The sequence below is a fragment of the Rhinatrema bivittatum genome, chromosome 7 (assembly GCF_901001135.1).
Source record: "Rhinatrema bivittatum chromosome 7, aRhiBiv1.1, whole genome shotgun sequence".
Lineage (NCBI taxonomy): Eukaryota > Metazoa > Chordata > Amphibia > Gymnophiona > Rhinatrematidae > Rhinatrema > Rhinatrema bivittatum.
In genome coordinates, this window is record NC_042621.1 from 293,036,628 (window position 1) to 293,048,727 (window position 12,100).

At 42.9% G+C, this 12,100-nt stretch overlaps 1 protein-coding gene across 3 annotated transcripts in view; it reads left to right on the top strand.

Annotated features, from left to right (window-relative positions):
• The window catches only part of VTI1A (vesicle transport through interaction with t-SNAREs 1A), an 850,986-nt gene that overhangs the window by 406,876 nt on the left and 432,010 nt on the right, over window positions 1-12,100 (top strand). For 2 of the 3 annotated variants that reach the window (XM_029610395.1, XM_029610397.1), the window contains exon 7: window positions 1,125-1,186. In XM_029610395.1, the coding sequence (XP_029466255.1) occupies window positions 1,125-1,186 (62 nt within the window). Of the gene's footprint in view, window positions 1-1,124; window positions 1,199-12,100 lie in introns of all 3 variants that reach the window. The other variant, XM_029610398.1, reaches the window with a different exon arrangement.

Sequence of the window (12,100 nt, forward strand, 5' to 3'; positions counted from 1 at the left end):
ATAGGGAAGAATATCAATAAGGGCCTACAGGGAAATTGTAGAACTGTCCCACTTTAGTCTTGGAGGAACAAGGTCACGGTGTAGGACAGCATCAGAGATCCCATAGAAAGACCAACTGTGCAAGTGATGATTATCCTCTAGTGCCACAGAAAAGTCAACTGTGAAAGGGGCATGGGAGGGCAAAGTTAGAACCTCTGTGGTCATTGGCAATTGTATTATCAGGAACATAGATAGTTGGGTGGCTGGTGGTCGTGAAGATCACATGGTAACTTGCCTCCTGGTGCAAGGGTAGCAAATCTATTACAACACCTTGGACAGTGTCGGAGAGAAATATTGTGGGAAAAGGACATTTGGATTGTTACAATTGCTTGTAGATACCCCCTGACGCAGATATTGTAGATATCCTGAAAATCTGGAGTTCGCCATCACTGGCCTAGCATTATGAGTCTGTAGTCCATATTTACTTAAGTTTCCAGTACGTTTTTGGTAGGATAGAGATCACTTTGAGTACTTAGATTTTGCCATTGCTAATGAATATTTAGACCTGTGGTTCTCAACCCCAGTCCTTGGGATACACCTAGTCAGCCAGGATTTCAGGATATCCACAGTGAACATGCATGAGAGAGATCTGCAAGCACTGCTTCCATTGTATACAAATCTATCTTATGCATATTCATTGTGAATATTCTGAAAACCTGACTGGGTTGGGATCCCCTTTATTTAGGGCCATTGCAAATGTTTTAAACCATTAAAAAAAAAAGCTAAATATAAAATGAAGAGGCTGCACTACCTTTCCTGCCTTTTGTGAATGATTGACATAGGATCCCTGCTCTGCTACCACCAAGGTCTTCTTTCATTCTTCTTTTGCCTCTCTCCATCATCACTGGCATTAAGTACAAGTTGAGTGCTGCTTAGGAAGAGCATGTGATCATGGTTGGTTTGGTTCAGAAAGCTCTGCAAATCCTATTACAATGGAGACATCATGTTGCCAACTCTGGGGGGAGGAGGAAGCAGTGGAAGTTCTGCTCAAGTTAAACTCATGTTTGAACCTTTTGTATGTTTTGATAAATGATTTGCTAGAAATATTTTGTTTTAAAGTACTACTTTTTTCCCTCTTCTATTAGCTTCGAGAAACCGATGCTAACTTGGGAAAAAGCTCCAGGATTCTGACAGGAATGTTGCGAAGGTAAGGAGCAAGGTAGGGAGCTGTCTTTTTTTTTTTGTTTTTATTATTATTTTAAAAACTCCAATGGCAATTTTGAATTTGCAGGTGCAGGGTTTTTTTGTTGTCTTCCTTGGTTGTTGAAATTGTGTTTTGACATTAATGCTAGTTCAGACGCATCAGTAAATCACTGGTGTGCCAACTATGCTCCGGTAGCTGCACTAGAAACTCCTCAGTGCAACTCGTAATGCCATTCAATGTAATTCTCCTTCTATGGGTCTTAGACAATTATATGAAGAGCTTAGAACATGTCCAGATGGCTGGAGGCAGACTCTTGAGCGGGACTAGTTACCAGCAGAGAATATCACCAGCATTTAAAAAAAAAAAAAAAAAGAAGACACTGGTTTCCTGTTAAATTTAGAAACTGTTTAAGCTGCTGACATTGGTTTTTCAGTCTCTCAGGCCGATACAGTTTGGACGCGCGTTTTCGACGCGCTAGCTTTACCCCTTATTCAGTAAGGGGTAATAGCACGTCGAAAACGCGCGTCCAACCCACCCGAGACTAATAGCGCCCGCAACATGCAAATGCATGTTGATAGCCCTATTAGTTATTCCCGCGCGCTACAGAAAGTAAAATGTGCGGCCAAGCCGCACATTTTACTTTCAGAAATTACCCAAAGGTAGGTGCTAATTTCTGCCGGCACTGGGAAAGTGCACAGAAAAACAGTAAAAACTGCTTTTCTGTGCACCCTCCGACTTAATATCATGGCGGTATTAAGTCGGAGTGCCCCAAAAGTTAAAAATAATCAAAAATTTAAAAAAAAAAAAATTTAAATCGGCCCGTGGCTTGCGGGTTGAAAACCGGACGCTCAATTTTGCCGGCGTCCGGTTTCCAAGCCTGTGGCTGTCAGCGGGTTTGAGAACCAACGCAGGCAAAATTGAGCGTCGACTGTCAAACCCGCTGTCAGCCGCCGCTCCTGTCCAAAAAGAGGCGCTAGGGACGCGCTAGTGTCCCTAGCGCCTCTTTTTACCGCGGGCCCTAATTTGAATAATTTTTTTTTTCTGAATCGCTCGCCCACTCTCCCGCGATTTTTACTGTATCGGCCTGTCTGTAAGGTCACTGTAAGGTTACAGATCTATCTTTCCAAGCACTGGTGCACTGTATTCCATGGAGATTGTTGTGGTCCACATCAGAGTATTTAGTGGCAGTCCCCTCTTAAACTAAGATGATCTAGATCCAGAGCTTATTGTTGTGCAGGTCTGTACCTTTGGGACCATCAACCTAAGGAGGCCTGTCTAACCACAGATCTTGTAATATTCAGGAAGACGTCAACTCTTGGCTGATTGCCCAGGCTTTTGATAGCCCTGTCTATATTTGGTATGCTACGTTCTCCTGCTCTGATTAGGCAATTTTATTTGAATTAAGAGGCACTAAAACTTTTGTCCAGTTCTTATTGGTAATTTATTTTTAGTAGTGAGAGTTATGATTTTTTTTTTTAATCATTCCTAACATATTAATTATATTGATGTATTGTGACTGTTTTTATATGATATCATTTGTAATTTGCCTTGGATAATTTGGGGAAAGCAGTGATAAATAAAGATTTGATATCTGAATCACATGATGCCAATGCCTACTTTGCATTTGAAAAATAGCATTTAACTGTGGCCCTACAGTTGCTCCGTAGAATGAGAAAGGACGACTACTGTTGCGATCCTGCCCGCGAGGAGCGCGGGCAGGCCCTTACCTCCCTGCGGCCAGCCGGGCCGCTGATGCCGCTGCGGCGGTCCCTCTGAGATGTCCGGGCTCCTCCCCGGCCGCCCTCTACTTCGTGCAGCGGGGCCGACCCGTCGCGAGCTCTCCCTGTCTCTCCTGGCTCACTCCGGCATGCTCGGCCACTCCCAGGGTCCTCGCCCGGCAGGGAGGGCGTCCCTGCCGGTGCCTGCAGCTCTTCACATTGCCACAGCCTCTTCAGCTCCCTGCAGCCAGCGTCTGACTCCGGCCTGCTTCCGATTCCGCTTCAGCCTACAGCCTGCTTCAGACTCCGGCTGCTACAGACTCTGCAGCCAGTTCCCTGCCTTCTTGCTTCAGTCTTCGCGGCTGGGAGCCGCTAGCAGCCTGCCTGACTCCCTTGGATCGTCCACGTGGTCGGGAGGACGCCGTCAGCTTCCAGTCTGTCTCTTCAGCCTCTTAGGGCGCGGGTGCGCGCCCCTCTACTCCTCTTCAAGGGCCAGCTAGGTGTGGCCCCCTGCTGGCTCCTCCCAGGGTGTTGTCATCATCAGCCCTACTAAAGGGCCCAGTTTCAGTCTAACGTTGCCTTCGCAAGGAGTTGGTCACTCCTGTGATCCTCGTTCCAGGAGCTGCCTTGAGTTCCAGCCTTCTGCAAGGTCCAGTGTTACTCGTTCTCTGTTGGAGCTTCTCGTCTCGTCTGATGTTTACCTGCTGTTCCAGTCCCGATGTCTGCTTGATGTACCAGCCCTGATGTTTGCCTGTTCCTGCCCTTGGCCTGTCTTCTGATTCCATGTTCCAGTCCAGTTGATGCCTTTCTTTGCCTTCAGCTGCCGGTGTGCAGCAATCCTTGCTTCAGGCTGCCGGTGTGCAGCAATCCTTGCTTCAGGCTGCCGGTGTGCAGAAATCCTTGCTTCAGGCTGCCGGTGTGCAGAAATCCTTGCTTCAGGTTGCCGGTGTGCAGCAATCCTTGCTTCAGGCTGCCGGTGAGCAGCAAACCGTGCTATAGACTGCCTGTACTGCAGCTACTTGCCTTACCCTGTTCCTGAGTCTCCTGAAAGCTAGCACCTCGTTTCTGTTCCTCAAGATGTCCTGGTGCCTCGCGGCAAGCCATGTCGTAGTCCGTGACCAGCCCCATGGGCGGGCTGAGTAGGGCGCTTCGTGATGCAAGCCTTGCACCTCGTTCTTGAATCTGTGAGAAAGCCTTACCCTATTCCTGAACTCTCTGAAAGCCTGGTATCCTGCGGCAACCTCTGTCGTGGTCCGTGACCAGCCCCATGGGCGGGCTGTGTAGGGCGCTCCACGTTGCCAGTCTCGTACCTTGCCCTTGAGTCTCCTGTATGCATCGTACCTCGTTCCTGACCCCACGTCTGCACCTTCAGTACCTTGCTTCTGAGTCCACGTCTACACTTCCAGTACCTTGCTCCTGAGTCTACGTCCGCTCGTCCAGTACCTTGTCTCTGAGTCCACGTCTACTCGTCCAGTACCTTGCTCCTGAGTTTACGTTAGCGCGTCCAGTACCTTGTCTCTGAGCCCTCGTCTGCACTTCCAGAACCTTGCTTCTGAGTCTACGTCAGCACGTCCAGTACCTTGTCTCTGAGTCCTCGTCTGCACTTCCAGTACCTGTGCCTGAGTCTCGTCTGCATCCATGTTCCAGTCCTCGCTGCCCTGGCCTCCATCCGGCCTGCTGCTTCATGCCGTACCCTGTGGCAGGTCCGAAAGGGCTGGGAACGGTCGGAGGACTTTCACAAGACCAACATAGCGTTGTTGGGTCTTCCGAAGCGTGCAGGCTCAGAGGAGGGCCTGTCTTCCAGTCTTCACTCCAGCTTGCTTCCGTCTAGCCCATGCTCGGGCATGCCACGCCTCCCGCGGCACCTCTTCAGACTCTCTGGCGTCGAGCCGCGGCCCAAGGGCACACACATCTCCCATGAGTGGGATCGCTCTCCGAGCGCTCCGCAACAGACTACGCTTAATTTAGAGACTACCCTCGAGCAATGGGAAAAATAGGAATCCAGATGCATTTATTTTTGTACCATAGCCCCAGAAAGACCCTACAATTGCAGCCGCATTTCTCATTTTATTTTCAGTTTCACTGATTATAAATTGGCTTTTGTTAAATCAGTCAGAGTTTTGATTCCATTTTGTTCCGATATACATTCACCTAATCAATAGCTTTGTGTTTGGATTCATATATTTATATTTCTACCCTCCTTTTTTCAGTTTTGATTTCTGTTTTCATTCCAACATGTTTTATACATTTCTCTAATTTTAGTTGAATACTGATGTGGAGTACATTTCTCATATCTATGTTGATGTGTTCCATAGTGGTATACTTTGTTCAATTTTTATGTCTACATTCCCCGTGGAATAATTTGGCAGTGTACAGAGGCCCTATTACAGAAGCAAGGGAGAAAATTGGCTAAGTATGCTTTGCTTATTCCGAAAAGATTTTACCACTAGAAAAATGGTCAAATTAGAATGAGGTTGTAACTCGTCTTAATAGAATTGCAGTGAAAGTGATGGGTTTTAGTTTTTGAGCTAAATATATGTAACCACCTCTGAGATGAATGGTCTGGCAATACCTTTCTGTCAGGTGAACTGTATGTAAGTGCACGTGCATTTCCATATGGAAGAGGGGAAGGGGAACAGTATTATTATCACCCAACAGTAGGTTGATAATCTTAGACACAGGAATATAGAATAACATCTCAGAACCTGTCAGTTCAGTGCCATAAGCACAAGACTAGACTTCTGTCCAACAAACTTCAATGAGCACTAACTCAATCAGGTTCCTTTCATATATCAGTACTGCTGGTCTATAATGGTTTTGAGATATCCCAATAATTTAGATATATTTTACTAGTGAGTATTTCATGAGGTTTTTCAGCTAAGAGGAACATTCTTAATATGCACAAGGACATCTGACTCATCACTACAGCATGACTAAGGATCTAACTGCACAAAGGATATGATAGCTGATCCCTGTAAGAACTCTTACATTAATTTTTACCTGCCTGACATTTAGAAACAGCTCTTCAGCATAGCAGAACTGAAAGTTGACTTTGTCATCATGATTAGGCATGGGCTTGTAATGCTGTTATACAGCTCTGTGTTGAAATTTATTTTTTTTTAATTCAAAATGTTTCAGTTGCATTGCTGGTTGTACTGTCATGCAGAGAGGTCTGAGTTTGACTTCTGGTTTATATGATGGAGCAGGACTATGGATGCTATACAGGCAGCATTCACACTCCTTGAGTCTTTTTTCACTTTTTATTATTTTGTTAAGGACGTTTTTTTGTTTTATTGATGTGGAGTTTTAAATGGTTGTTTTTTTATTATTTTGTTATGCTTGTATCATTTTTGTATGATATTTGTTTTATGAATATAAGCATTGTGCCCCACCCTGAACTATGTAAGGGCTGGTAATAAATATTTGAATTAATTAAATAAAACTGTGGCAGCTGGTGGCTGGATTTTGGACCCATAGTTACAAGACTTCTGAAGGAGGCTATTGGCCAAGGGCTAAACTAAAGTAAGTAAGTTAGGAGGAGATATAAAATAGGGCAAACAAATTCCTGGGTAGTTGCAAATGTAGGCTTATGGTAACAGATTATATCCCTGGTTCCAATTGATCTGGAAGTCTAAAGGAGTAGGTGGAAAATGCCAGATCAAAATATAAATTCCTTCCTCCATAATTTTCCTCTGTAATTTAGAGCCAACTTATGCCAAGAACTTTTAATTCCTTTTCCTGCACTGCTGGGCCTTATCAGGGTCCTGCAGTTCATAGGGTCATCTGTGATGGAGTCCAGCAGTAGTAGGAAGCCAATCACAGTCTTGAAATGACAGAGAAATATAACTTTTTGCATGGTTGTTCAGACGTTCATCTTAACAACTATGGATTATTACAGGTGCCCTTATGTCAGCTTGCCAAAATATTCACTTAAGGCCTTACAGCTTCTACAGAATGCTGCAGCATGGTTAATTGCTTCTTGTTCTGCTAGGGACCATATTACTCCTGTCTTATAACAATTGCATTGGTTGCCTATTGCAAAACGTGGTGTTTTTAAGATGTTCACGCTTGTTTATAAAGCTTCTCAAGGGAGGGTCCTACTTGTCCTGTGACTCCGATTGTTAAATATATACCACCATGGTCACTGCATTCCGAAGAAAGGCAACAGTTGAATGAGTATTCCGTCTTTTACAGAATTTCATCTACAAGTTACCCTTAACCATGCTTTTTTTTCAAAGGCAGGACCAGTTCTTTGGAACAGACTGCCTCTTCAGCTTCAGGAAGAAGCTGACAAACTAATGAGTAGCAAATGCCTGGACCAGATAGTTTACACCCCAGAGTTTTAAAAGAATTCAGAAATTAAATTGTAATTTGTAATCTTTCATTAAAATTATCTATTGTACCTGAAGCTTGGAGGGTGGCCAATGTAACACCAATCTTTAAAAAGGGGCTCCAGGGGTGATCCGGGAAACTCTAGACTAGTGAGCCTGGCTTCAGACCGGGAACAATCTCACAAACTATTCTACAGAAGAAAATCACAGAACATATAGAAAGACATGGTTTAATGGGACACAGCATGGATTTACCCAAGGGAAATCTTGCTTCACAAATCTACTACATTTTTTGAAGGGATTAATAAAAATGTGGATAATGGTGAGATGATGGATGTAGTATATTTGGATTTTCAGAAGGCGTTTGACAAAGTCCTTCATGAGATGCTTCTGAGAAAAATAAAAAGTCATGGAGCCAATGTCCTATTGTGGATTGTAAATTGGTTAAAAGATAGGAAACAGAAAATGGGTATAAATGGTCAGTTTTCTAAGAGGAGAAGAGTAAACAGTGGAGTGCTTCAGGGCTCTGTACTTAGACCAGTGCTTTTTAATATATTTATAAACAGACAAGTGAGATGATTACATTTGCAAATGACACAAAATTATTCTGAGTAGTAAAATCACAAGCAGATTATGATAAATTGCAGGAGGACCTTGTGAGACTGGAAGATTGGGCATCCAAATGGCAGATGAAATTTAATGTGAACAAGTGCAAAATGATGCACATAGGGAAAAATAACCCTTGCTGTAGTTACACGATGTTAGGTTCCTTATTAGGAGTTACCACCCAGAAAAAGGATCTAGGCGTCATCTGAATGTAATCCGCTTTGAAGTGCTTAAAAGTGGAATAAAAAAAAATAAATTAAAATCAAGAACAATACTTTGCTGCTGCTCACTGAGCTGAGGATTTCAGTCAAAAAAGCAAACAATGTTAGGAATTAATAGGAAAGGAATGAAGAATAAAACGGAGAATGTCATAATGCCTCTTTATCGCTCCATGGTGAGACCACACCTGGTCGCCGCATCTCAAAAAAGATATACTGAAGCTGAACTGGAAAAGGTCCAGAGAGGGCGATCAAAATGATAAAAGGGATGCAACAGCTCCTCTATGAGGAAAGGCTAAAGAGGTTAGGGTTGTTCAGCTTGAAGAAGAGACAATTGAGGGGTATATCTTAGAGGTCTATAAAATTATGAATGGAATAGAGCAGGTAAATGTAAATTTGTTATTTACTCTTTCAAAAAATACAAAAATTAGGGGACACACCTTGAAGTTAATAAGTAATGCATTTAAATCAAATCAGAGAAAATTCTTTGTCACTCAACACACAGTTAAGCTCTGGAATTCATTGCTGGAGGATGTGGTAAAGGCAGCTCATGTAGATGGGTTTAAAAAAGTTTTGGAGAAGTCCATAAACTGTTGTTAACCAGACAGACTTGGAAAGCCACTACATATCCTTGGGCATTAGTAGCATGGGATCTATCTACGGTTTATGAGCCTTCCAAGTACTTGTGACTTGTATTGACCACTGCTGGAATCAGGATACTGGTCTTGAAGGACCTTCGGTCTGACCCAGTATGGCAGTTCTTATGTTATTTTTAAATAGGTTTTTTAAAACAAGGAAATATGCATAACAATTGGCGTATGCTCTTGACACAGAAGCTTAGACAAAACATGCATAATGTGAGATTCAACATGAAAAACAAAAATAGTCATAGCGCATTCCTAACATGTTCATTTTTTAATTCCTCCCTTTTTAACTTATAGCAATAGGAGCTCAATATCTGCAATTTCCGAATTTTATACCCACAAGTAATCCAATCATAGATGGGATTTCCAGAAAGTCTGTCCTTTCCTTTTAATATTTATTTCTGAGATATTTTGTTTTATTTATTTTATTGCATTATGTCTTGTTTGCATTGCTTTGTTTTTTATTTATATTTATATGTAGACCGCTTAGTATGGTTTTTCTTTTATAAGCTGAATATAAAAACTTTTCATAATACATAAATTCCTTCATAATTTTCCCCTGTAATTTAGAATCAGCTTATCCCAGGAACTTTTTAATTCCCTTTCCTGTCACTGCTGAGCCCCATCGGAGTCCTGCAGTCCACAGATTCCTCTGTGACGGGGTCTAGCAGTAGTGAGAAGTCCGTCATACCCAGGACTAGCCTTGAAATGCCAGAGAAATATAACTTTTACAGCAAAAATGTTTTCCTTCTGGAAATTTCTTGCATGTTATAACAGCACTAAGCATTCAACCTAACCTGAGAAGTTTGGTTGAAACCAGGTATTAATGATGAGACATGTCATCTTAGAGGATCCATGAATCCAGAACCTGCTGCTGCCAGGGGACCAAAGGTCATTCAGGCTCTGAACCTGTTGTCACTGACCGGCAGAAAATTAAAGCCGCTCTTTTTTGATGTATTTAAAAAAAAAAACAAAAAAACCTCCTCGTAAAGCAAATCAAGTCATTTTGCAAAAGCAAAATCTTCAGATTCCATTTTTGTGTCTTTTCTGTACCTGTCTGTTCTTACCTGCATGGTGGCAGAATCAGCAGCTGCCCAGTACAGAATAAATATCACACTGATTAGTAAGCTGAGGGACGAATGGACAATGAAAACTTTTCCTCAGGTCTGATGTTAAAAACTAGTCAACTTGAACGTCCAGAAGAGAGCAGAAAGCAGACCTTGGTATCTCCTGCTCTTTTTTCATCAACTCTCCAGTTATTTGCTCGTGGGTCAGTCACTACCAGCCATGACTAGAGCGGAAGACCTGGGTTTGATTCCTGGGTTGCGTCGTTTGGGGCTGGGGGAGTGGTGACATCGAGTGGCTGGATTGAGGGCCCATGGATGCAGGGTTCTGGAAGGAACCCTGGTAGGTGACCTTGGCAGTTGGAAGCGCTAAGTGAGCTGGGAGGTAAAACTATGGAAAAATTACCCAGGGAGTTGCACATGAAGGCTAGTTGTGTTGTAGCTCATCAGAGGCCAGTTCTGATTGAACTGTAAGCCTTAAGGAATAGAAAGAAGCTACTGGAGCAAGGACAAAGCAGTGGCCACCTGGCAGCTGAGTGCTAGCAGGAGATGCTGCAGCCTGCTACCTGATTATTTTTCTTGTACTCCCATTTTACCTTTACCTGTTCTTTCTCTAGAAAAGCAATGTAGGAACATTTTTGAATTTGCCATTTACTTGCCGTATAATTAGGTAGAAAGGAGAGCTGCAGACACCGCTGCTTAAATTTGCATCATTTTCTAAATTCGTTACTGCAGACTGAAAATGTATTCTTTATCGAGATGACATCATCCAGTAGTGACACTTTTATTGGTTGAAGGCAGTGCCTGAAAGAATCATCCAGAGCCCGGGATTCCTCTGTCTTGGCGTTGACGAGTCAAGTTGGGAACGAAGTGGTTTAATCTGATCATTCCCTACTTGGAAAATATAATCAGTTAGAAGTACACTAAACTAGATAATGCTGTAGGCACCCCAAAAGCTTTATTTTGGCAGGGTACTTCTCATACTGGGTCGGATACATTGATAGGACTTGGAAAAGCAGTGAACATAGGTTACTTTTTGATGTCTGGAATTGAGTCATTTCTTCAAGAAATGTTGGACAGAGCCAGTGATGTCTTCCTCACCTTAGCAATATTGTCAAGCAGCATTTGGTAAGTTCATCTTCAAGGCTTGGCTTTATCTCCCCGTTAACGCAGTCAGAACAGCCCCCTTACTTCCTGCCGAGGCATCTGACAAAAGGTCGACTCCGACCCACAGTGTGTGTCCTGTCTCATGGACGCCTTACACTCCCAGCTCCGAACCAGAGCCCTCAAAATCCTCTGATGAAGAGTAATATGTAAATGACAAGAGCTAAATTCAGCATCCACAGAGAAGGAAAGTGGCAATTGAAATGGATGCTTCAGTGCCTATAGACAATCAGGAAAAAAAAAGCCCCCCAGCTTCCCCCGGAAGGCCCCTGCGACGTGAGCTGTAACGGATACTCTGCATATGTCTTCATTTTGTCAAATCTCATTAAAGGGGTCCTTCTGCTTTATGTCAATTGAGCTGTCCAGAAATCATTCATCATTTTTAGTGTAAAAAAAACTCTCCTGCAGTTATTTAAATAATATCATATTAATGTTAAAGTTCAGCTGTCACTTAATGGTATAGCTTAATCAGACATAGCATTTAGGGAAAAGGGTTGAGCCGGCTTTCCTTGGCTTTCAGGTTAGCAGATTCAAATCAGGATTTATGGCTTTCTAAACCAGTGTGTTTTCTCCATCTTTCTGCTTGATGTACCGCAGCCTTTCTTGCAGGACACTGCCAGCTGATATTTTCTGTAAAATAGAGCATTTCCTCACATTGGGATTGAACACATTTGTAAGTAATTTGGCGAGGATGAAATGCAAGCAGTTGTTGTAACCTTTGAATTCTTCTAACCTTTGGCTGCTTTTGTTGGAAATTATGCTCCTTAGTCACTGTTTCTAACAATTCCATAAATCAAGTGGCAGGATATCTGTGCAGATCATGCACATGAGGTTCGTTTTTCGGATAGACATACAGCGATCACGTGCTTACGAGGGCTTCGGAGGCTGGGAATTCTTGAAAGGTTATTTTTATTCACAGAAAACAGAAAATCAATTATAAAGTAGCACATAACTGAAATACTTGCCTAGATATCGGCTAAGTCAAGCTCTGGAAATAAATTTTCATGCTGTCTAATCTCGGGAAATGTCCTTTCATAACCAGAGTTGGGTTCCATTCACAGCACGGCAAACTTTGCTCTTCGATTTTATTTTCTGTTTTGAATGGAGTAGCATTGGTTGCCATGCGAGTCCATGTAAACACATAGAAATAGAGGTCAACAAACAAGCTGCAG